This window comes from Trichosurus vulpecula, chromosome 3, assembly GCF_011100635.1.
Source record: "Trichosurus vulpecula isolate mTriVul1 chromosome 3, mTriVul1.pri, whole genome shotgun sequence".
In the NCBI taxonomy this organism is placed as follows: domain Eukaryota; kingdom Metazoa; phylum Chordata; class Mammalia; order Diprotodontia; family Phalangeridae; genus Trichosurus; species Trichosurus vulpecula.
This window is the reverse complement of record NC_050575.1, coordinates 436,209,512-436,235,136: the sequence shown is the minus strand read 5'-3', so window position 1 is coordinate 436,235,136 and position 25,625 is coordinate 436,209,512. Positions and strand designations below refer to the sequence as shown.

Here is a 25,625-nt window from a genome sequence, read left to right as displayed (position 1 = left end):
TTTCCAAAAACCCAGCCAAGCCTGGAGTCTATGTTATCAGTCTGTAACTACAGAAATGCCTAAAAAGAGTACACTAACGAGTAGTAGTTTGCCCTCCTCTCTTCTTTAATCTTCCTTACAAAGCTAATGCTGCTTGATTTTTGTCCTCTCCTTAATATACTGATGTTTTTCCCCCTTCCCTTCATTTTTCTTTTCCCTACAGCATGTCCATGAGCTCCGATTTCCAGCATTACAGTTTCAGAATGCCTAACATCGGGTTCCAGAATCTGCCTCTCAACATATACATTGTGGTTTTTGGCACTGCAATTTTTGTCTTCATACTTAGTTTACTCTTCTGTTGCTACTTAATCAGGTAAATCAACTTTGTGCTTCCTTTCCATGGCATTTCATCCTATTTTAAGCAATAAAATAAATACACTTTTAAGTGAAACCTTTTTATAGATAGAAGTAACACATTTTCAGAATTGATATTTGGTCACCAGTGTTTTCCATCTAGCAGTTCAGTTGTATTGAAGGATTAAGTGGTCTTTTATATGATATTCCTGTTAGAGACAGGGAGATCCATTCCCACAAGTTTCAAATTACCTACAGTCTTCATATGATAATTGAGAGTTACACAGAATCACTGTGCAGGAATGCGGGATATTGTCAGAGATCCAGAACTTCTGGAACTGCGTGGTGCACCTCAAAAATCACGTTTCTTTTCTCTAAAATATTTAATGTTTTGATTTCTTGCCTGACAGATTGAGTGTTTTCGACAGATCTCTCGCTAATTATAAGCCGCTGGATACCACGTAGACATTGTCCTTTCTGCAGCACCAGCTACAACTTAGTTATGTCTAGTTTTGAATTTCATTCAGTTGTTTCACCCTGGTGCCCTGGCTTAAAATAAAAAGTGAGTCCTAATTTCCAAATCCAAGAGCGAGAATATATGACACCATTAAAGTGTAATGAGTGAAAAGAGCTTTTTGTGGTAGGAGTGAAAAATGATCCACATGTTATTAAATAACCATACAATTAATATTTGTTTAATCGTAGCTTGGGATGGAGGGAAAAAATCACTATAAAATTGCTTTGATAATAATTTATTCTAACACTCAGTGGGTTCTTGTGGGTCCTTCTTAGGGCTGACTAGCACTCTTTGATGGTTCAAAACCAAAGAATCAATGGTACAATTTGGGCTTTTCTGGTAACAGTTCATACCATACAGAGAAAATCACAAAAATACTTGATTAGAAGCTGTGTGTAGTAAGTTAGTTGCTGCCCTCTCAAGTTCTAATTACACATAAACCCCTCTCTAAATGAATTTTTAGGCCTTGACTATAGATGTAACTGTGTTGTATTTTTCCAAAGTTAATTGTAGCTGTGCCGAGAGAAGATCCTTTGTGGTTTTTAAACCCATTTTTGGTAGAACCCTTGTTTTTCCAGGTTTCTTTAGTATAGTTCACAAATTGGGTCGTAATTGAGTTTATTGCAAAACAGTGTTTCTGAAAACTGCATGACACAGAAGTTGTAAGCCATCACATGGACGAGGCCTCAAAACAATTTGATTACCCAAAGCTGGTAGAGACTGCTAACACGTCTCCAGCAACATCATGACAGGCTGGACCATTGATCTGAATCTAATAAAATGAAGTGTAATAGGTATAACCATAAAGTCTTTCAGGGTGTCAAAATTAACTTCATAAGTACAAGATGGGGGAGTCATGGCTACAAAACAGTTTGAAAAGTATCTGGAGGTTTCTCCAGGCTGTGGCGCCTTGTTCTGGAGTGATACGTGTAAACCTAATCTGTAATGAGTCCAGGCAACACAGTTTTTTGCTTTTCTCCAGCTTAATTCACTAGCAAGCAGATAAAACAAGGGTAGTGAGTGCATGGTAGGAGTAATCCAAGGTTGGGGCTTGGCAAGGCATGGGCAGCGACAGCATAAGGGAACAAGGCTAGCACAGAGTGGGATGCCTGTTTCACCAGGGGCATTAGTTAGGGAAGGGAGTAGAGGAGAGCTAGTGTCTGCAGAATGGCCTGGGAAAGAACAGGGAGTGGAGGTCACCAGGAGGTCAGCGGAAGAATGGGTTTAGGAAAGATAGAATGAGAGACAGGCAATACAGCTTCATGTATGAGGAACATCAATCAGGCCCTTAGAGCAGAACCATAAATTTCATGGAGGGGAATAGTATCTAAGGAAATGGAAGAGACAGGATGGGGCCAGCCAGAACAGTTTGGATTTTCTCCTAGAGATAATAGGGGGGTAAGGAGCAGCTAGGTGGCACTGCAGTGGATAGAGCACCAGGTCTGGAGAACAAGAAAACTCATCTCCCTGAGTTCAAATCCAGCCTCAGGCACTTACTAGCTGTGTGACCCTGGGCAAGTCACTTAACCTTGTTTGCCTCAGTTTCTCATCTGTAAAATATGATGGAGAAGCAAATGGAAAACTACTCCAGTGTCTCTGCCAAGAAAACCCCAAATAGGGTCACAAAGAGTCAGACACAACTAAAACAACTGAATGACAAAAGAATATATTCAGCGGCGGCAGAAGAGGAATCTATGACCAGGCCTGTACCTTTTAGGAAAATCATTTTGTCATTTAGGAGGATGGACTTGGAGTGGGGAAAGGCCTGAAATTATAGACTGACTGTTTGAGTAGAGGGAAGGGGACATTTGTCCTGCATTTCTTCCTTTTGCAACCAGCCTCCTAGAAAAAGCCATCTATACTTTGTCACCTCCCTCTTGCTGTCCAGCTTCCTTCCTTAACTGTTGACTGAAACTACTCCTTCCAAGGTCACCTTTCTTTAGCTCCTTTCTTTAGTGGCCTTCACGGAAAGATTAGATGATGCTTGTGGGATACAGTTGAATACAGTTTGAACCAGATGGCCCCCGAGATCCCTTACAGCTAAGGTTTTGTGATCATTTAAATAGAACTACTTTCAGGACCACTGCAGTCAAAAGCAATATATGTTATAAATGGCAGTGTGTAGATTGTGGGCAGTTTGCCAATTTAATGTTTAAAATCAAAACTGTTAATAAAGATGACAGAATAAATTTCTCATGAAGCATAAGGAAAAGGAAACAATTATTAAGTGAGGCTTAGGAGAATAAAATATTTAACTTCACTCCAAAATGTATAAGGCCCTATTATAGGCTGTTGATTATTTTAAAAACCCACTAAGCCCTTAATCTTATTAAAAGAGTGGAAAAATCCTAATAACATCTACCGGTCTCTTCTATGTAAGTTCTTGAAAGCATGGATTTATGTGATGGCGGTGTACTTCATTGGATATTTTTTTAATGAGCCAACAAAGGAAAAAGAAAAACAAACAATTTTATTCATTTACTATGAAAACATAACCAGAGGAATAAAATCAGATTGTACACATGGATAATTTTTTTATTCTACAAATTAAACGCATTACATATGTAGGTTAGTTGATATTTTTAATTTTTCAGTTATGTAGAAACTGGAGGTTTTATTCCTTTTTAGCCTTTCAGATTCTAAATTTAAAAGAAACAAATGACACGTCAGTCTGGAGAGCTAAAATGCAATATCTTATAGTTTTAATGGAATACAGAAATTTCAGTTGTCTATTAAGGAATATGTGAGTGTTTGGGGAAATTTTGTGGTTTCATATTCATGTTTTTTCATTATTAGAAAAACTGTGTTTCTATTTATGGGCAGTAAACAAAAATTATATGAAATCTTCAAGCTAGAAAAAAGCTATTTCTTACTTGGTGGTGTGTCAAACATTACGTCTGAAAGCTCAGGGGGATTGTTAGATTTTTTAAATGTTATTACATGAAGAGTTATGGTCTGGAAATAAATATGGTTTGCCATAGCATTTATGTGATGAAGGCCTGCTCAGCTAGCACTTTAATTTTCAGTGTTCTGACCTTGAGACTGGCAGTTTTATTCATCCCTGTAAAATCTTTGGCACCTCATAAATGGAAATAACTTCGGGAAATAATATAGCTATTACTGAATACATGAACATTGACTATTTGCTTTTAAATAAATTCTTTGAGCATTAAGAGAGTTTTGGAGAGGCAAGTCATTCAGAATCATGGATCTCAGTTCTAAAACCCAGCCCTGCCCCTTACTATACCTATGTGTCTTTGGCCCTGATATCCTCACCTGTAAAATGAATTGGCTTGGCTTGCTTCTGAGGTCTCTTCCAGATCTAAATCTATGACCCCTTGTGATCAGTGTATTTTCAAGATTTCACAACCCTGAAAGATCCACATTTAGAAGAGGAAAAATGTAATGTTAGTAAAGCTACAGTTTATCCATTCAGCAACTTTCTTGCATAAAAGATGTCACTTTTTTAGAAGGCAGGTGTGAGCAGCTTCAGATCCCCCTGGAGGAAGCTACTATCAGTAGGTTCATTGAGATTATGATTAGAGATGCTGCATTTTTAGGTTGTGGTTCTTGCCACCAGTTTAATGATTATAAAGGGGGGGAGTTAGGAATTCAATGTAGCAAAAGTTTTTTTCCTTTTTTTCCCCTTTATAGCTTATTACCTTGATTCCTGAAATAAATCTTAGCGGTTTGCAGACTTTTAAAAAATGAAACACTTTTCTTATCCTTTTTTCTTTTTTAAAGAAAACTTAGTAGCACATTGTACAAAAAGTTCCATTTTAGCTAAAAGCTTACATGTGAAGTTACATATATTTGGCTTGTCATTACCCATGAAATACAAACTATACTTAGAATAAAATGTATTTAGGGTAAAAGCTGAATTCAGGATTTTGGGGCTTATCAATCTGTTCACCATTTTTCCCGGAAAAAAACATTGTGTGGTAAAAATTTTAAATCTAATTTAAATGTATTTATTTATCATTTTTGATTCTTATCCTACTAAGTAAATTTCATTGTCTCTAACTCCACAAGCATTTCCTAAAATACTTGTTGAGGTGAGAGGGTGATGTAATTCCAATGAAGCCAGTGCTAGGTGCTGACCATCGTAAGTCACAGTAGTACAGATACATCTTTACTTTAAGGAAATCCAGTCTCCAGAAATGCAGGCCAAACCAGCCCATTAAAGAGTGACTATTTGGATTCCAAAATGAGCCTTTGCCTTACAGAACAATTTCTTTCAATAGTGCATTTCAGGATTCACTGGATATTGCAGCTACAAGGAATCATAAAGACCTTTTAGTTCAACTGTTTCGTTTTACAGATGAGGAAACTGAGACCCAGAGAGAGGAAGTCATTTGCCTCAGGCCATACAACTAATAAAAATGATGATGATTCATATTTATGCAATATTAAGATTTACAAAGAAATTTCCTCCTAACAATCATGTACATAATACAAATATTGTACTCCCTAAGGAAACTGAGCTTCAGAGGGTCCCATGACTACTAAGGATCTGGGTCAGGCCACCACACCAAAGCTGCACTCCTAGTAGGTAGCAGAGCCAAGACTCTAGTGAGGGAGCTTCTCAGCTGGGAGCCTCACTTCTCCAGCGTGCTCTCTTGGTAAACTTATAGTCAGGTTGGTGTGTTTGGGACTCGACTCCCCACATATGGAATTTCAGGAATCTGGTGTGGATCTTATACTTTTAGAAAATTGTCAAGGAACACAGAAAAGCTCTACATTGAACCTGCAGTCAGGTTGATATAAGAGACATGTTCACAAAACAGCTAGAGTATTTACAGCACGTCAGAGCCAATAAATGGAGTCTCTCGGGCGCTCATTCTCCGTAAAGGGGCAGTCGGTTGTGTGAAATCAGTCGGGGAGGCTTTCTGGATTGGGGACATTTTTAGCCAAATTTGAAAGCAACGATAGGGTGATCCAGGGTACAGAAAATGAATGTAGTGTGTGTTCTGTGGGCAAAGAACTATCCATTGGCTGGAGAGTGTAGCGGGAGGAATATGAAGTCAGGCTGTAATGGTATTGATAGGCAGGGTGGGATCAAGTTATAGAAAGCCCTGAGTGATAGTCAAAGGTATTTGAACTTTACTCAAGAATCAGTAGTGAGCCACTGAAGATTATGTCTTTGTTACAAGGAACAGTCCCAACTTTTTTCTGTCGCATAGAAGAACCACCAGTAGGCACGCCCTTCCCCTTTGCCCTCCTTTTGTCCAGACCCCATCCTAGATCCTGGAGGAGAGACCTGGCTGCCCACATTGCTCGGAGGAGCTGGGGGTCATTACTGGAGCAATACATCCAGTGAGATAGAGGTCTACCAAGCCTTGCCATCTGCCTTGCTTGCTGCTCTGTCCAAAGGTCTTCTGAGCCTTCTAATCTGCACTGCCATTATGCCCTCCAGACCCTGAGGCACTGCCATCTGACCCCTGCTAATATACCCAAAGGGCCTTGAACCTTTCCATAGGCCCTGAAACTGAAATCTTTTCTTTGTGTTGTCTTTCCCACTTACAGGGTCAGTTTCTTAGGAGTAGGGACTATCTTGCTTTGGGGGTTTGTTTCCCCCACATTTAGCACAGTGCGTGTTTTGTTTTTTGTAATTCGAGACATGGAGAAGTCTCACCTTCTTCCTGTTTTCTTTTAGGCTAAGACACCAGGCCCACAAAGAATTTTATGCATACAAACAGGTAAGATAATAAAAGTAGTTTGTGTCTTTTCTTTCATTTGATTTCTTCCTTAAGAAGGAGAGCCAATCCTCTGAACTGCTGCTGGTGACTGTGCTGTCTTCACTGAAACTATAGAAAGTCATTGGGCTTCTCTCTTCCAGCGCTCAGCACTGAGGTCGAGGCCGAGGCTTCCATGGAGTAAGCCCCTTGTAAAGCCTGTCGATTGATTACTTTTATTTCTTTTAGCATTGAAGTTTTAGGCCACAGTTAGGAATAAATATATCCAGGCCAAGCCTTTTTACCTAGAACTTTGAGGCGACTGAAAACTAAGCCTAACATAGTGACATGACAGGAAATTTACCACAGCTTAGGATAAAAAAAATTGTTGTGCCAATTGGAGTGAGCTTTCTTTTCTGTTAAAGGTAAGGAATCCATTGTTCCTGCGTTTAATTTTTTTTACTGTTGCCATTTGTAGATGTTCCATAAATTTGAATCTGACAATAAAAATATACATTTCAAACAGATGTGAATATCTGTAATGAGAATAGTTAAATGTGGAAAGTTTGGGTTAAAAGCAAGAGGAGTTGAAGAAAGTATGAATAAACCAAGAAACTACTCACCTATAGCTGTTAATTTTATGTAGGTACATTTTAGATCTAATCTGAAAACATTTTTATCGAATGATTTATAAAGGCCACACAATATCATTTGTTACAGTATTCAGCTATCCCAATAAACTGCTTCTTCATAATCTTCCTATTTTATGATCACCCCCAAATCTAATGCATATGGATCAGTATCTGCCTTTAAATCCTTTTGAAGTTATTTGCAAGGAAGTATATAAATGCTGCTTTAAGTCTCTGTCATCCAAGAGTGAATTGACTAGCATTCGCCTGGATTTTTACATGGCACAGCATTTTCTGATTTTGTGAGTAGATATCAGCACCATAAAGAGTTGTTAGGCATCCCGTTAAGGAAAGCAGGGCAAAGGATGAGAGCTGAAGCTACTTAATGCGGACTCTGTGGTTTGCATTGATCATAATCACCCTAGAAGCTTCTCCGTTTGGAGTTAAAACGCCCCAGACTTTTAAATGGCAATTTTGCTAGTATCCATTCAATAAACCATAGTTTTGGCTTTGATTTCAGTGTAGCATCTCCTGGTAGGAGTGCTGTCTTCTCAGATGCCACACCCATTTATCCCCATATGTATCACTTGCCAGTGAAGTGACCTAGCCAAACACTAAACGGAAGTGTGTTAGTGATGACCTGTCCAAATGAGCCCCAAGCCCCAAGAAATCCAGTAGTTCTCAATTTTCTGTGTTAATGGTGATCACCAAATTTGGCCAAGTAAACCCAAAAAGCACTTTTGCCTTTGAGCAAGTCTCTTATGCCATCACCCATTCTCTTAAGGGTTCTTCAGAAATAGCCATTTTGAGTTCACAACTTTTCTTGTCTCATAAATGAGCAGTTAAAAGGCAGAAAGTGCAAGAAACATTAAGAGAGACTTCAGTAGCTGAACTGTTTCATTTAGGACTGGTTGCCCTTTACCTTTGGTGAGTAAGACAACACAGACATTGCATTTGGTTTGCCTCCTCCTGTATGGCTGGAACATCCACACACCAACCATATGTGGGCAGGCTCAGCTAGAAAGTGAAACCGGCCCCTGGCTAAGTCAGAAAGCAAAACTGCCTCCAAAGGGGAAAGTAAACTTGGCCTTGAGGGCGAGTTCAGTGATAGACTGCTGGAACATGAGCACAGTCTGAAGGCAGAGAATGGGAGGATGGAAGGATTACTTTTTTCATGTGACTTAGCACAAAAGTCATTTTGCTTCTGTGCTGGGAACAGGGAAGAGATCTACCTCAGTTCTAGAATTCTTATTCTTAAACGTGACTTCCTTGCTTTTTTGTTTGAAATTGAATTTTCATTCCTAAAACATAAAACCAGTTTTACCCCGGAAGACGTCCTTCCTGAACTTACTCTGCCCTTCTCTTTTGGCTTCTTGCAGGTAGAAAGGACTTCATCATTTTGACATTCCTTTTAACTGTTGTCCCTTTTATATATCCTCCAGTTAGAGAAGCATTCAGATTAATTTTTTTGATCAAACAGAGCATTAAATTGTCTTAGGACTGGGCAAAGGGTCTCTAAACATGACTCATAAAGTAATTAATCAAAATACCATGTGAGTTCATTTCAAACAAAAAATTCTGATAAACTTTAAACTTCCAGAGGAATGACCTACCTGTACAGAAGAAAAGCTGTTAAAAACTTATAAATAGAAGAACAACAAGGTCTGAAAACATAAACAGATCAGCATAAAAACTTCAGCTTTTGTTTTTCAGGTTATATTAAAAGAAAAAGTTAAAGAACTGAATTTGCATGAGGTGAGTAGTGAATCTAACGTGGCAGTTAACAATGAGCATTCTTGTTTTAAACAGAGCCCTGTTCTGGTGGCATGAATGGCAGTCTCTAATGGCTTCAGACAGCCGGGTCCCCTGACTTGCCTCTGAGAAAGCATTAGACAATTTGGGGGAGGTGTCCTCGAGGGCCAGTACCTTCACTGGGAGCCAGAGCTGAACTCAGATCTCTTCTCAGGCTTCTCATGGTTTGGTAGCGATTCCTTTGTGCAGTTTTGCCTGTGGCTGCTTATGAGCAAAGACAAATGTTGGGGTGGCGGACCTACACAAAGGGATGGATTTGGTGGCCATGGAACAGAGAGAGGTCAGCTGGCCCACGAGGGAATCCTCAGGCTTAAACTTATTAGCATTACAGTCCAACTACTCAATACACAGAGGAATTCCTGTCACTCCTGTATTCTACATCTGCTTTAAATCCTTGGTCCCTCAGGAGATAGCATGATGATGCACTCAACTAAAGAACTTTGTGAAGTTGACTGATTTGTGTTCAAGACGGGTAACAGCTGAGGATTTTCTCTATGCTTATTATACCAGAGATCTTTTTAAAAACACAAAGTAGTAGCTTTCTTCCCTGTGTAAACACTATAGAGCATAACTTACTTCTCTCATAACGGAAAGTTAGGCAGCCAAGTAGTACAATGCCCTGTCAGGATGCCCTGAGTCAGACACTGGCTGGACAGATCATGCAACATCTGTGGCCCCAAAATGGGGATAATGCTAGCGCCCGCCTCTCAGGATTACTGCGAAGTGACATCTGGAAAGTTATTTGCAAACCTTAAGATGTCGCAGAGACGTGACCTGTCACTGTCATCATCATCATCACCGTCGTTCTTGTCCTTGTCATTTTCCCAGAACTCTGCGCTCTCCTGCCCATCGTTGTAATGCAGGCGTATTCAGATAAACAACTGATTTTAAAAGCCCAGTTTGCACAATTCCAAAATTATCAAAGGTGGTCACTAGATACTTCTGGTGAGTGTGTTATCTCCTTTGAGATAAATTATTTTATATTAACAGAGAGCCCCTGGGGAATATAATAGCACCAGAGAAAGCATTTCAGTCAGTCAACATTAAGCGTTTCCTATGTGCCAGGCTCGGCGCTAAAGCATTTGGTACGGCTTTCTCATCACCCTAACTGGCGTGAATCACAGGGGGATTTCTAACTTTTTCTACTGTACACGTCTTGCTATTTTCCCATTATTTCATAACCAAATGTTACTGGTTTGGAAGCAAGATGGATCAAAAAGTAAATAAGGGGAAAGAGAATGGAAGAGAGAGATGGCTAAGAGAAGAGCCAATGAGAAAGAGAAAGGTAAATTCTCCAATTGACAAATGGTCAAAGGATCCGAACAGGCAGTCTTCAGAAGCAGAAATCAAAGCTATCGGTTGTCATATGAAAAAATACTGGAAATCTCTACTGATCGGAGAAATGCAGATTCACACCTCTCAGATTAGCTAACATCAAAAGGGAAATGACAGATGTTGGAGGGGATGTGAGAGCATTGGGACACTGATGTGCTGTTGGTGGATTGGTGAACTGAACCCGCCGTTCTGGAGAACAATTTGAAGCTGCGCCCAAAGGGCTATCAAACTGCGCATATCCTCTGACCCAGCAACACCACTATTAAGACTGTATCCTGAAGAGATCAAAGAAAAAGGACAAGGGCTTATTTGTACAAAAATATTTCTAGCAACTCCTTTTTGTGGTGGCAAAGAATTGGAAATTGAGGGGCTACCAGTCAATTGGGGAATAACTGAACAAGTTGTGACACGTGATTGATTTGGAATACTGTGGTGCTATAAGAAATGACAAGCAGGATGCTCTCAGAAAAACCTGGGAAGACTCGTATGAGCTGATGCAAAGCGAAGTGAGCAGAAGCAGGAGAACAACGTACACAATAACAACGTTACCTGATGATCAGCTGTGAATGACTTCGCTATTCTGATCGATGCAGTGATCTGTGACAATTCCAAATGATCCAGGATGAAAAACACTGTCCACTTCCAGGAAAGGAGCTGATGAATTCTGGGTACAGACCGAAGCACGTTTTCTTTCACTTTGGTGTTTTGTTTGTTTTTTCTTCTGCAACACAGCTAACATGGAAATGTTTTGCGTGACTTCTTCTGTATAATAGATGTCATATTTTTTGCCTTCTTAATGGGTTGGGTAGGGGGCTGAAGGAGGAGAGAATTCAGAACTGAAAATATTAAAAAGAAAGAGAAGGGAATGAATAAACTGATTTCAGTCACCTGGCATTCCATGGAGGGCCGTGTCACCTGATGGAATGAAAACACACCCAGGCAATGACCAGTCATCAAGAAACGGTTGTACAGGACAAGCTAGGGTTGCTTTTCAGCAAACCAGTTTGTGTCCTTCTACTAGCTAGAAAATCCCTGCCCATTACTTGTTTGATCCTAAATGTCTCAGTACTACCTCTGAAATCATAGAAGTTAGGAGATTCCAACATCATATTTTTTTTAAAATCTGTAACTCATTAGCTTCCTTCAAAGCACAGCTCTGGTGCCACCTCCTGTAGGAAGCCTTCTCTGATTTCCCAGTGGCATGCACTCTCCCTCAGCTCCAGAAAGTACTTTGTGTTTATGCTGCCTGTGTTCTCTATCTTGAGGACTTCATCCCCGGCAAGGACTCCTGCCTCAGGCTTGCTGCCGTGCTGCACTGGATCTCCTCCACAGTGGAGGTGAATACCTTCAGTAAGCTCGCATCTCACTGTTTTGTGCCTCATCTCATGTAAGAGTCATTCACGGGCTTCTTCTGTTGTTAGCTCTTCCGAGGGATGCTGAGTGATAACCCGTGTGGGTGTTTGCAGATGACATTTTGGCCCCCGGACATTGCAGATCCTCTTAGAAGAGATCTGTGAGCCCTCAGAGGAATTTGACCTGTCCCTCCCTACAGAACAGAACAAATGGATGAAGAATGTCTATTGCCCAGATGGTTTATGTATCTAGGACAGACCATACCGACAGACAATGAAGAGGAAGGAGATAGCAGCTGACCCCAAGCTGCTTACAAAACCAAGTTCTTCTATTCAACCCTGACATTTTACTAGTATTGCCTGTGTGGCAGTGGGACATGGTACACACTACCTCCAAAAACCCAGTGAGTATCCTGCACAAGGTAATGGAAGGAACCAATGAGAAACTCCAAAGAACAGTGAGCAGTTGAACTGGTCACATGACAAGAGGGAGGGGGGGCCAGTGGATAGCCAGAAAACTCCACCGGTCTCCTCCTGATGTCAGGAGAAAGCAAGGAAGTTTCTAGTTAGATGAATGATCTGCAGTGACCACTGGGCAGAACATGGGCAAGAGTCCCATAGCAGGGTTCTGATCTGCATCGTTGAGTCAAAGAAATCATAGGCCTTTTGGACCAGCTTGAGCGTGTCTTGTATAGCCTTAGCTGGGTACAGGGTGTTGTTTCCACACTGTGGTGTCTGGGCTCAGAGGGCAGGGACTTGTCTTAGCAAGACGCGGGCACCTGGCCCATGATGGACGGTCAGTGAATGCTTGTTGAAGTGAATCGTTAAATGAATGTAAAGAATTTACATGTTCTATTCAAATGCTTGTAGTCTGTGTTCAACTGAATTGTTTAACTTTGTAAAATGCAATTGATGGTTATTTCTTGAGGGTCAATTATGCGTCAGGCTCCACGTAGAATGAATGAATAAATGATTGTGCCAGGTACTCTGCCAAGTGTCTGAGGTGCAAAAATGCAAGCACAGTAACCCCTGCCCTCAAGAAGCTGACATTCTAATAGGGAAGACAGCACAGAAAAAAGTAAGAAGGGAGGAGAAAGAGGCTAGAGGCTGCTGCATGGCTTGAAGAATGGCCAGAGAGGCCCAATTCTGGCCTTGGAAGGAGTTGAGGACGAACGGAATCCAAATGGTCTCCACACTCCAGGAGTTTCCATCCGGCCCGTTGGGGGAAAAGGCACGTGGACCGAGCACCTGGAAGTGACTATGGGGTAGTTTTTGTGGAGAGGCGGTAGCACCTGGGAGGATTGAGGTGAGTGGAGGTGAGTGGGCAGGGCATGTCATGTCAGGCCTGAGGGGCAGTCGGTCAGAGACATGAGACAGGAGACGGAACATCAGGTGTAAGGATCGGTGAGTGACAAGTCTGCGAGACTAGCCTCAAATCCATGAAGGGCAGCTCCAGATCAGGTTGTGAAGAGCTTCAAAGACACCCAAGAGCTTGTATTTTATCCCAAGAAGCAACGAGGAGCCGCTGGAGCATATTCTAGGGTAGGGGAGGCTTGTTGGATCACTTTGGCAATTGTGGGGAAGAAGGATTAGCGAGGGGGAGACCTGAACCGGGGAAGCCAAGTAGGGGACGATTATGATAGTCCAGGGGAGGAGTGACAAGGGCTTGAGCCAGGCGGGTGGGCCATACAAATTGAGAGGAGGGGGCGCGTGGCAGAGATCATGGGGAATTCGAGCCAAGATTTGGCAACTGACTGGATATATGGGCTGAGGGAGGGGTCATACAAAAGCTCCTGGCTTGTTGGGTTGAGTTTTTTTAAGATAACCTATTTATGATACAATTTTGACCACAACTTCATGTTTGTAAAGATAAGTGAAATAACATTTGGAGACAGTTAATTTGATAATGCAGCTTATAAAATGGGCAGTCCAGATGACATGAGTGAGTTTTATAACTTTACAATGGGGTTTGGACTTTAAAAGAGTTATTACAAAGTGGCGGGATTATCTTCAGGATGTTTTGGGGGTTTGTATTTTGGGGTGGGGTCAGACCTGTGATTTTCGTTATGGTAAGAAGTTCTGGGGTGGGGAGGGGGAACTTTCCCTCCTAGCACAGATGGCTGATTCTTCCGCAGTTTCTATTTTTAGAGAGCTTTCAGGGCCTGGCATCACATAACCAGTAGGTGTCAGAAGCAGGATTTGAACCCAGTCCTTCCTGAGTCACCTAAACTTAGTCATGTGAACTCTGAAGTTGCCTTTTCCTTTACCCAGATTCCTTTCTCCAAGAGCTCTTCTTGCACAGTCATCTCCAGAACCTCAGACCTAATGCTGGGTAGAACCCATCCGGGTCTGAACACTGCACTGACCTTTGCCTGCGTGTGATGTTGGAGCCCTCTTTGAGACTGAGTTACAAGCTGTGATTTCAGACTTAGGCAGTCCCCAGGTTCTCTAGGAACGCCAAGAGGCTTGTTTCTTACAGCGCCTAGTGCTGTGCCCCGGATCCTGCTCAGGATCTGCCTTCCATTGCCTTCTGCCTGCCAACTACACCCCCCTTTCCTTTGCCCTACTGATGCTGCTGACCCATCTATGACTCAGAACTTGAAGCCCTAGCAGAGAAAAACCACCCTTGCTTTACAGTCTCTTCCCAGGGACCATTGTGCAGCTTCTTGACTTCCCTTGGCTCCATTCTCATTGGATTTCTTGGTGGCAGGGGTCTTGTACCAAAGTGTTTTTCTTTGTGCATTCCTGTAGCTTAACAAAACAATGCCTTGAACAGTGCTTGGCACCCTGTGGCTGATTAAATGCTTACCAACTGAGCAAAATAGTTACACATTGAATGTTGTTTTAATATTGATACTGAAACCAGTAAGCAGCTAAACCACAGTTCTGAAATGTCTGAGTCTGAGAGTCATCAGGTGACTTCAGCCCCAGGGCAGAGGAGAGCCGCCTTTACTCCATTTGGCTCACAAGGACAGTCTGTTTAGAATGCAGTTCTGTGGCATCTAGTGCACAGTTACCTAGGCTTTTTCTGGGTTCTCGTCTATGCCCACATTTTCATTTTTCACTAATATTTTCTACTGATTGCCTTTGAGCATTTCATTAAGGAGATGGCTGGTGAACACCCAGAAAGGGAATTAGTGGTTACACAGCCCAGCTTGGCTTCATCGAGAAGAGTTCAGGAAAAACTCAGCTCATCTCCCTTTTTGACAGAATTATTAAGCTTAATCAGACAAGTGGAATGCTGTGTATCACCTCAACTTCAGCAAAAGTTTGAGAAAGTATCTTATGCTTTTCTTTTGAAGAAGATTGGAAAATATGGATCCAAGATGGTAATACAGTCAGCTGGATTCAAAATGGGTTGGTTGGCCAGACTCTGGAGTCCCTGTTAATGGTTCAATGACCCCATGACAGGACGTCTCCAAGGGGGGCAGACCAAGGATCTGCGCTGGCCCCCCTGTGCAGCCTGACACTGTTATCAGTGACTTGGATAAAAGCACAGGTGTTACGATTCTCATGTTGGCAGAGACACAGAGCTGGGAGGGAGAACTAATACCATGCATTCTGACAAGCAGAAGCATGATGTGCGTGCAAGAAAATGAAGTTCGGTGGCATTAGATGTCAAGTTTTATACTTGGGCACAAAAAATCAACTTCATAACCATAAGATGGAGACATGGTTAGTTAAGAATTCTGAAAAAGATCTAGAGGTTTTAGTGGACTACAAGCTCCACAGGTGGCCAAGAAAGCATACTCGATCTTGGTCTGAATCAAGAGAGGCAGAGCTTCCGGAAAGAGGCAGGTGACTGTCCTACTGTTTCCTCACCTTATCAGACCTCACCTGGAGGGCTGCATTCAGTTCAGGGGCCTCTGTTAAAGAAGGCCATTGAAAAGCTGGAGGGCATCCAGAAAACACCGGCATGGGGAGAGAACTCGAGTCCACAACCTGAGAGGGTTGGTTGGAGGACTTGGGCACATCAGCCTGAAATCAAAGTGACACAGTGGGACGTAAAAGCTGTCCCTGAGCATTGTAAAGCCCACATTGTTGGGAGAAGTCACATTTGCCTTTACTCTCCATTCCCAACTGCCTTTCGGACATCTTGGACATCTCAGACTTGAATGACCCATAGTTGTCCAAAGCAGACATTATCTTTCTCACTAACCCTTCCCCCTCCTACCTCCCCTATAACTGTAGAAGGTACCGCCATCCTCCCAATGCCCCAGGCTAACAATCTGGGAGGCATCCCAGGCTCCTCACTATCTCCCCCCACCACCCCTGTCCATGTCCAAGCTGTTACCAGTGCCTGTTGATTTCACCCGTTCAACATCTCTCAAATATGTTCCCTTCTCTCCTCTTATCCTGCCCCTTCCCTGTGCAGACCCTCATCACCTCATGCCCAGACTGTTAAAAGGGTCTGGCTCCTTCAAGTCTCCCCCCCCCACTTCAATTCTTGCACCATTCAGCAGCCAAAGTGATGTTTTAAGGTGTAGGTCTCATCATGTCACACACTGCCCCCCCTCTGTTTGGGGTTTGAAACCCTTTAGAACCCAGCCCCCTTCTACCTTTCCAGTCCTCTTACACCGTACTCCCCAGTACATCTGCTTTGATCCAGTGACATGGGTCTCCCGGCCATTCCACAAACAAGACCCACCATCTCTCACCCTGGGCATTTTCTCTATCTGTCCCCCAGGCCTGGAATGCTCTCCCTCCTCTGCTCTACCGACTGTCCTCCCTGGAGTACTACCTAAAATTCCACCTTCTGCAGGAAGCCTCCCCCCTCCTTCTGTTAATTCTTTCCTAGTTATCTTATATATAGCTTGCTTTGTATAGATTTGTTTACACGTTGTCTCCACCATTGGATCATGAGCTCCTCGAGGGCAGGGAATGTTTTTGGACTTTTTTGTATCCCCAGCACTTAACACAATACCTGGCATTTAATAAATATCTGTTGACCCAGAAGGAGCAGGTAGAAGTTGCATAAGGGTACATTTCAACTTGATGTCAGGGAAAACTTGCACCCTCTGAGAGTTATCTCAAAGTGCACTGAGCTCCCCCTCTAGGCCTGCAGGCCTTCAAGCAGAGTCTGGATGACCACTTGTCAGGTGTGATATCGTGGGGATTCCTTCATGTCTGGCTTAGAACTGGCTGCTAAAGTCCTTTCCAACTCTGAAATGTATCCCTCACCTGCCAAAGGGGAGAGATCCTCGAAGTCTGGAAGACCTGGGTTCAAATCCTCGTTCAGGCACAAAAATAATGGGAAATGCCAGATAGCATGTGAGGGATTGCATGAAGGCCAGTTTGCCCGGGGCAACATTGAGTAAACTTTAAAAAGCTGTACACATGAGAGTGGGAAGTGGGAAGACAGCATGCCATGGGGCTGGCCTCAAAGCCAGGAAGACCTGGGTCTGGCCATGCTGGCAGCCGAAGGACCATTAGCACCAATGCTGTCCCCTCTGTGAGGGACCAGCCGCACTGGAAGTCCTCAGGGGGACTGGACTTGAGCTGTCTAGGCCAGCAGAGGGTGGAACCAATGGCCATACCCAAGAGGAATAAGGACACTGGGATGTCATTGGAAACCTGTCGTCTGTAGTAGACACATGCTGTGTTGACGTTGACTGCACACACAGACTTTCATCTTGTCATAGTCATTGGGAAAGACTTGTATTGGTTAAGAATACATTTATATCGGAAGCAGCATTTATAAGCCTGTGGGGTCATCTTTGATGAAGCCCACCACCCCTTGCTTTACTTGTGTTAGGCGTGTGAACGCTGTCTAACGCTGTTTGGGAGTTTGGGAGTGTTACTAGAGGAAGCCTTTCTGATCAGAAGTTGTTTAAATTCTTCAAGGGGAAGATCAGTTGGGGAATACAAACTGAGTGAATAATAAACATTTCATTTAAACCTTGCACCTTGTGATCTACTTAAATGTGGACTGAGCCTGGAGTCAGAGCGCATGCCTCTGGCACCGACTCTTTTGGACTGTGCCTCAGTTCCCTTAGCTGGCCTGTTCCAGTTCCCATCTATGACCCTGGGACCCTGTCACTTCAGCAGCTGTGGGCCTGACATGAGTCCTAAAGGAGGGAAGTTGTACATGCTCCAGGGTCAGGAGGAAACTAACCCTGTGTTAGGTCTGGGACTGAAGCCCCACAGGGGTGCTTTAGAAGCCCTTTGCCCCCTCTCACAGGCCAGAGGCAGCAAAGGAAGGATCCCTAGAGAACATCTGAGTGTTTGGGAGACTTGGGTTTTAGGGACAAAGAACTAGTTGAGGAACCAGAACTCCTCCAGGTGTGCGTAGAGTGTGGATGGATTCATTCCGATGTTGGGGCAGGTCTCTGAATCTCCCCACACCTTAGCATCCCAGTCAACAAAAAATTAGGGTTAGTAATAGCTGTCGTTTGACCCATCTGAAGTAACGTTTTCTCACAGGAAATAACTAACAAAATTGTTGTCAGTTTTATAAAAGGATTAGTCTATATGTCAGTAGTCCCGTGTACACATACATACATACATACATGTCCATACATGTACAGTGGAGGCCGCCTGGAAAGGTTTATGCCCTGCCTCTGATCCATCCTGGCTGTGAGTCTGGGAAAGTCTCTTCACCTCTGAGGGCTCTGAGCTGCAGAGAAAGGGCCTGCGTTGGGGAAGGAAATTCTTCATCTGGGAATTTTCTAGAGCAGTGATGTCATAGGTGCCATGCCACGTCCTGTAAATATAACAAGGGATTAGGAAGGTTCTCTCCCTTTCTTTTCAGTTGGAAAGGGTACTGTTATTATCATAAATCAGGATTAAGGTGAGCCGGAGTGTACCCAAAGAACAAGAAGAAAACCTGAAGTTAAAAAAGATTTATGCTTTTACCCCCAGAAACTTAAAATCCTCTTTGGTAGCAAACATGTTGCTGGTGTGATCAGGGCTTGGGGAAGCCGTCGAGTGGATGCCTCAATTAGAAGCTGGACATCTTTGATCTCATTCCTCGCCTTCCATTCATATCCTCCCCCTCCACCCAGTTTCACATGATCATAGCTCTAGAATTGGAAGGGACTCGGGAACTATCTAATCCAGTACTCCTCACTTTACAGATAAAGAAACTGAGGCCTGGTGAATGACTTGTCCAAGGTCACACAGGTCACAAGAGAGAGGTAGGATTTGAATCCAGGTCCTCTGACTCTGAAGTCAGCTACCTCATTCATGGAAGGTATATCCAAGCACTCACACTTCCTAACATGTTTCAGGGTATGTAAGGAGAATGTAGTTATCAGTACCTCTTCCTGGTCTATGATGTGAGCCTCTCCATAGCATCCCTCTGGGGCTGTAGGCCTTCAGACAGCAGAGTGGTTAGGGTTTATCCAGAACATGAAAGCCTCGCTTACTCTGAAAAGCCCTGGCATGAAAAAGCAGCAGCATGTGTGGCTGAAGATTTGACCCTTGCACGCGAACACTATTTTTAGAGGCCTGGGCCTCTTTCCTGACCTCGCAGTTGAGCTTTGGGGCCAGTCCTGACCCACAGAGAGGAGAGCCTCAGCCCCTGCTGGGCACAACCCAGGATGTTGCCTCTTCCTGAAACACATACTTCTGCAGAAACCTCCCATTTTCATGGTAGCCAGGCCTCACTTGGTGGGAGCTTTCCTGAGCATTAATTCAGCAACTTTTTCAAATACATTGGGGTTTTTTAAATGTCAAATGAAAATAGGTGCTGACAGCCCTTGAGTGATGCCAAGCTGGAGTGGCCAGTGTTATAAATAGCATTTTACTACAGGCTGACATGTTGTTTATAGTTTCCATGTCGCAGCAGAAGCAGCAGAAAGGAGAGACCGAGTCCATGTCCCTTCTGCATGAGCAGCCTTTTCCCATGAACCCTGTAAACCTCACATGCTGTCTTAAAATAGCACATGCTCCTGTGGCCTCAGCCAGCCTGCCCTCCATTGCATCCCCCGTGCCCGCTGCAGAGAGGTGCCACTGGCCTGCAGAGGAGCCCTTCCATGCAAGGCTCTCGGATAATCTTCAGTGGAAAGTTGGCATGTAAATTTAGAAGTTCTCTGCTGGGGCTTCTTGGCTGCCTTCCCCAGTGGGGCGAGAAGCTGAACTAAGGGGTCCGAGGAGGGGGATTGGGGATGGTGTGGGTCAGATTGGCACACTTAGCTTTTCTCCTCAGTGTATTTATGTAGCACCATCTCTTACGCCCCTGAGTGCCCCTGGTGAGGAAATGGAAGTGTAAAAAGGTGGCTTCACCAGGGGCCACAGTCGCAGGTGACAGAGCCTGGCTCTTTACTTCCCCATCAGAGAGCCTGACCCTCAAGGTTATCCCAAGAGAATGCCATAGACTTGCTGAGAAGGCAGCTAGTGGTCCAGACAGTTTGGCTTTTCCATTACCTTTTTCATGTTTTCAAAACTGCCTTAATCACAATGTATCTCAATTGAAGACTGTATAAATTAGCAGTTGGCACCATAGTGCCCAAGCACTGGGCCTGGAGTCAGGAAGGCCTGAGTTCAAATCTGGTTTTAGACACTTACTAGTCTGCCTCAGTTTCCCCATCTTACTAGTCTGCCTCAGTTTCCTCAATAGAAAAACAGGAGTACCTACACCTCACCAGATCATTGTGAGAATCAAATCACGCATCTGTAAAGTGCTTCGCCAATGTTCACAGAATCACGCTTTCAGGAGCCAAGAGGGGGTGCTCCTTGTTTCTGGGTCTCCCTGTAGTTAAGCTGTGGCATATGAACATCCTAGCCACGACCTCTCTAGGTACGCATGAGCAGGCCAGACACATCAAAGAATACAGCTCTGAGCCATCTCCTGGATGTTGTGTTCGCTGACCTGTGGGTGTCTGGGGTTTTGCTTTGCTTTCCCAAAACAACCACCCTGTTTGAAAGATGGTCACATGTGAAGGAGACGTGATGAGCTCCAACAGGTGTGAGGCCCTTGAGGGTATCACATCACCCCTGGCCTGGGCTTGGCTGTTTCACACGCTGGAGTGTTTCTAGCAATAGATTCCTCTCACTCAGGAATGTTTCTTTCAGATCTGCGCAGTTTGTTTAGAAGATTTCAAACCCAAAGATGAGTTGGGGATCTGTCCGTGTAAGCACGCCTTCCACAGGAAGTAAGTATGGAGCTATCTCAATGCCATGCTACATTTACCAGCTTACATTGGTGACAGGATAGACTGTTGTTCCATTGGAAATGAAGGTCCTGGGATGCCTATCTGTGTCCCTTCCACACTAAAGGCCTTGGCCAAGATCAGACACAGGTTGCCCCCTTTTAATCTGAGCTGTGTTTACTAAATCCCAGGAAACTCATTTACTATTAGAACCATCTTAATGGAGAATAAGGTGGGCATTGGAAGACTGACCAGCTCACTCCGTCTTGCCTCTAGTAACAAGACTTTTGTTTTCGTTGATTATCTCTTGCACTTGGAAAGGAAAGATTCCCAGCTCATAGTATTCCTCCCAATTAGAGTACAAAGTCAAGCTTCTAGTATGAGAGTGGACGGCAAGCATGTGTTGGCTAGTCTCCAGGAGCAGGTAATCAATCCAGCCACCAATGCCTCTGCCCTGCTTGGAGCCAGACCAGCAAAAAACCGTGTCGCTGGAGCTTTCCATTTTGAGGTCATATCTCCTAAAATAATCTTATAGTCAGAGTATGCTACATAATATGATTTTAAAGAAGAATCTGGAGTTTGTGCTTGGCAAGAAAGAATAATTTTCTTGCTACCCCCTTTCTTTCCTGGAAGCATCTCCCAGAGGTCCCTTTTATTAGTCCTAATAAAATTGTATTTGCTCCATTTTTCTGTAAGAAGAGTTAATTCTCCTACTTTCCCACCTTCCAAGACTGCATATCCCTTTAAGTAATGTTGACAAAGAACACCACCCACAGAGTATGGACTTTCACCAGAAGAGGTCCAGGGAAGGTGCCTCACTTACTGTCTGTGTGATGGAGCAGTCCTGGGCCTATCACTGGGGAAGCCACAGGGAATGTAGGGAGCTGACCTTGACCCCAAACTGCAGCCCTGAGAAGTCCTGCTCTTTGGCAGAGACAAGCTCAACTTCAGCGCTGCTGAGGTTGGGTTGTTACCTGTCGAATTCCAATAAGCCAAGACTCATACATTGTTCATTGTTCTCTTCAATGTAAACACTGTAAGGAAGAAATGTCTGGATTCTGAAGGGGGTCACCTGGACATCAAGGCAAAGACCCCCTCCAGAAATGGGCAGTGAGCTCCTTGGCATGATGACAGGTGACTGATGCCCCCCTTCCTTCTTTGTCTTTAACTTGCCAGGTGCCTCATTAAGTGGTTGGAGGTTCGCAAAGTGTGCCCCCTCTGCAACATGCCTGTTCTACAGTTGGCCCAACTGCACAGTAAGCAGGACCATGGTCCCCCACAGGGACCCCTCCCTGGAGCAGAGAACATAGTATAGCTCTTCCAGTGAATAGACTCTTGCACACACGATATCAGAATGAACCCCAGGCAGAGATTCTCCAGTCTCTGAATTGGCCGCTTCCTGCAGTGATGCACCAGTGATCCCTATGTCTCCCAATAAGCTCCTTGATGAGCTTGGAGCCCAGATGTTTGGATCTCGTCACCACCAGAACCCTCTGCGACCACCAGATGCCCTGGCGCCAAGGGCCCAGCAGTGCCTGAGCCTGCAGATGTGGGTGTCAGAGAGCACTGGTTTCAGGAGGGTCACCTGTGAGCTTTGTCACCCTACGTGTAGCCCAAGCACTTATGTCCAAGTAGAGTTTGGCTTTGCTAAGCAAGAGTGGATGATGGTAAGTGTGATAGAAAGGAGTATGGGCTGAGCCCTGGAGACTTGCCCCCCAACCCCTGGGCAAAGACATGTGTAGGCTATGCATGAAACTTTGTAGCAGCAGAATGCTTCCTGTGGTCCCCGAGCCAAGTCAGCCAACAGTTACCTCATGATGAACCAGTGGTTGGTGAGGCCAGCGGTACCAGCTCGAGGCTCACTGACATTCTGTTCCTTGAGGGAGGCTTTCTTGGAATCCTGTGGTTCTAATGAAAAATCATGAGCATCTGTGGGCCTCACGCCCAGTGGGCAGGGTGCATTTTCACCTGGAAACATGGCATATGCAACATGAAGCAAGGGCAAAAGGAATTTGTGACTCTATGTTCTGTAGCACTTCACACTGGATTTTTGCATCTGTTCAACCTCCAGGCATCAAATAATATGAAACAGATAAAGAATAGGCCTGGACAGAAATATTCATGTTCTCATCAGCACTTCCAGCCTGCCAGAACTGAGTAACCAGACATCTTCAGAAGTGACGGTGGGAGCCAGGAGACCCAGGTGGATGAGGGAGCTTCTGGACTGGGTCATCGTTACCCCGAATGACTCAAAGTGGGTCATAATCACACATCGTTCATGGGCTGGACCGCCAATGGATATACCAATGACCGTGTAGTCAGATTGGACACAAACTCCCCTGAAAATCAGCACCCTTAAAAGAACCACATACCCAAGACCGGCTGAGCCAACCTGGCAAAGTGAGGAATGTTGATCCCACAACGTTTTCCTTCCTTCTGTTCTCCAAAAACCTTTCTATTCAGCCCCAGTTCTACCCTTTGCTTCTTGTATCTCCTCTCTCCATCTCTTGTTATTAGAACAAAATGTCTGTTGTTGAGTTTCAAGTTAGTTCCAAGGCATTGTACTTAAAACATCCCATGGAGGGGACACTCAGTATTTAAAAAAATATTTGAACTTGTAAATATTGTCTTCAGCAGCACAGGGTTAAGGACCCATTGGTTGTGTGTTTAGTTGTACTTGGATCTGGAACAGTTTAAAGCATATTTATAGAAGAACCTTGATGGCTTTTTTCTCCTCAGCACTCACAAACTTTTGTAGAAAGTGATTCAAAAGCATCTGATACTTGGGGATGCCAGAAATTTTGTAAATTAATTCTCATAAAGAAGCAAATGATCTAATTAGCTATTTTCCAGAATCCATCCTACCTGCTTGGCATAATTTCCTGACTGCCCTCTTCATGTCCACATAGGCTGCTATGCCTTTAAGATGTCTCCCACCTGTGGGTGTGGGGCCTTTTCACTTTGGAAATGGCAGGTGCAAGATTGAACTAAAAGGAAGATTTCATCTTCAAGTGCTTCAAACTTTGTACCCCAATCCCCACCATCCATTAGAGATAAAAAAGGGAGGATTCAGTTGATTGAAGTGGTTAAGAGGTTAGAGAAGGAAAATTATTATTAGCTTGAAAAAACATTGAAGGCTGAGTTCGCTTTAGAAACTGCTGCCCTGGAGAGCCGTGATCGTTTCCTACATATGGCCTGTGTTATCGCAAGCTGTACTGTTTCCTTAACAAGGTAGTGGAAGTGAAGCTTGTTTTCATATTAGAGCTTTCACTTGTTCAGCTCCATGCTTGTTTCCTGAGCCAGTAATGGAAAGGATATGAGTTACAAGCACTCCCACCTCCCCTCTGACGTAGAATGTCTTTCCTTGTTCTGTATTTGTGGCAGTCGTTAAATGTTGGGAAACCAATAGATTTGCCTGAGCTTTGATGAAACAGGTTTACAGTAAAATATTTTTAGCGACCAATGTCAAGAGAGAAGGTTTGGCTTGTCTCTGGATCTTTACAGATCAGTTATATTGTTTACAGCCAGATCCTAGAATTTTCCAGGAACATGGAACTGCTTTGGAGTAAGTGCCATTTCTTCCACATAGGACTACAATCAAAATAGAAATCAAAAATCTGGGGCCTGGTGAAGCTTTTAGCTTGGGCTTCTCCTTCCCCTCCAAAGTGGTTTCTTCCACCCCAGCTGTCTATGGAACTGCATCCTTTGGGGCATGCTGTCTGACTACCCTGCTTCATTGGCTGGGGGACCTCACCAAGTGACTTTATTTTTTAAGGGCAAAACATTTTAGTCCAATATCCTGAATACTATTTTCAACTGCAAGCTTGTTCAGATGTTTACTATGTAATACCAACTGAACTCCTGTCCACTGAAGGCCAAAGCAGCAAAACCCAAATGTCTTAGTATTTGCAGATCAGAAAGTATCTGAACTTGGTGTCACAGATGTCCATCTCACATCTACGCTGTGGATATGTAGTTAGTTTCTAAGCAGAAAGTCGAAGCTGGCACCACAAATCCATCTTGACCCTTGTTAATATGCAGTGTGCACTAAGATTAAAAGAGAAGTTGATTGGTAGAATTGAGTTGGGGAATTACAGAAATCTGTGCTTTTCATTCTACTTAGTCATCAGCTCCTCTAACATAATATAAAGACACCATGCCAAAAGCCAGTCACATCTCTCAGTCTCTTAAGTCTTATGAATCCAGTGACCCTGACCCAATCAATAACAGAGGTATAGATTCCACAGAGTCCATGCCCTCCGGGAGGGCCTGGAGAGATCCCCTCGACCAAGCCAACAGGGCCTTGAAAGACCTTCACCAGCTGGATTCTTTGCTCTTTCCCAGCCTGATTCTTCACTGATGTAAACATCAAATGGGCTGTGTTTGTGTATTCCTTGAACTCTGGCCAAAACAATACAGAACTGTTCAGTTATTTGTAGTTACAGATTTAACACCAGTATTAAATCCAAGACAGAGAAAGAAGGAATGAGGAAGAAATCCCTTTGATACTTGCATCAAGCCGAAAGCCCTGATAAAGTCTCTGGTACCACCTGATCTTTCACTCTCCCTTGGTGAAGAGCCAGGGAGAGCTGAGCTGTTTGTTTAGATGTTTGGGGACCTTTGCTCACTTGCTGAAAGGTGATTTTTGTGCTCTTAACTGAAATGTGAAGAAGGAAGCTGAAAAGTTGGACTATATCAGCAGGCTCCTGGGTCATTAGAAAGACACTTTGCTGGCCATTCATTTACCTTCTCCAGCTGCTGAACTGGAATCTGTCGTATTCATTGGGATTCAGGGATAGAACACAGAAACCAGGGTGCTTGGATTCCAGGCCTGGAAGGCAGCACAGGCCTTCCCGGCTTTCTTAGCTGCTCTGCTTCCT

At 43.8% G+C, this 25,625-nt stretch overlaps 1 protein-coding gene across 1 annotated transcript; it reads left to right on the top strand.

Moving 5' to 3' along the window:
* The first annotated feature begins 209 nt into the window (after window positions 1–209).
* Window positions 210–25,144, top strand: RNF24 (ring finger protein 24). Its single transcript, XM_036748094.1, has 5 exons — window positions 210–352; window positions 6,507–6,549; window positions 8,868–8,909; window positions 20,669–20,748; window positions 21,922–25,144. Exons 1-5 carry the CDS (start codon window positions 210–212, stop codon window positions 22,058–22,060), a joined length of 447 nt encoding a protein of 148 aa, XP_036603989.1. The 3' UTR covers window positions 22,061–25,144.
* Window positions 25,145–25,625: the final 481 nt, after the last annotated feature.

Bases quoted from the DNA above. Each gene is read 5' to 3' on its own strand.
- RNF24 (XM_036748094.1), top strand. From the start codon at position 210: ATGAGCTCCGATTTCCAGCATTACAGTTTCAGAATGCCTAACATCGGG. The intron at 353-6,506 runs GTAAATCAACTT...GTTTTCTTTTAG, and splicing joins TTCTGTTGCTACTTAATCAG to GCTAAGACACCAGGCCCACA. The intron at 8,910-20,668 runs GTGAGTAGTGAA...TGTTTCTTTCAG, and splicing joins AAGAACTGAATTTGCATGAG to ATCTGCGCAGTTTGTTTAGA.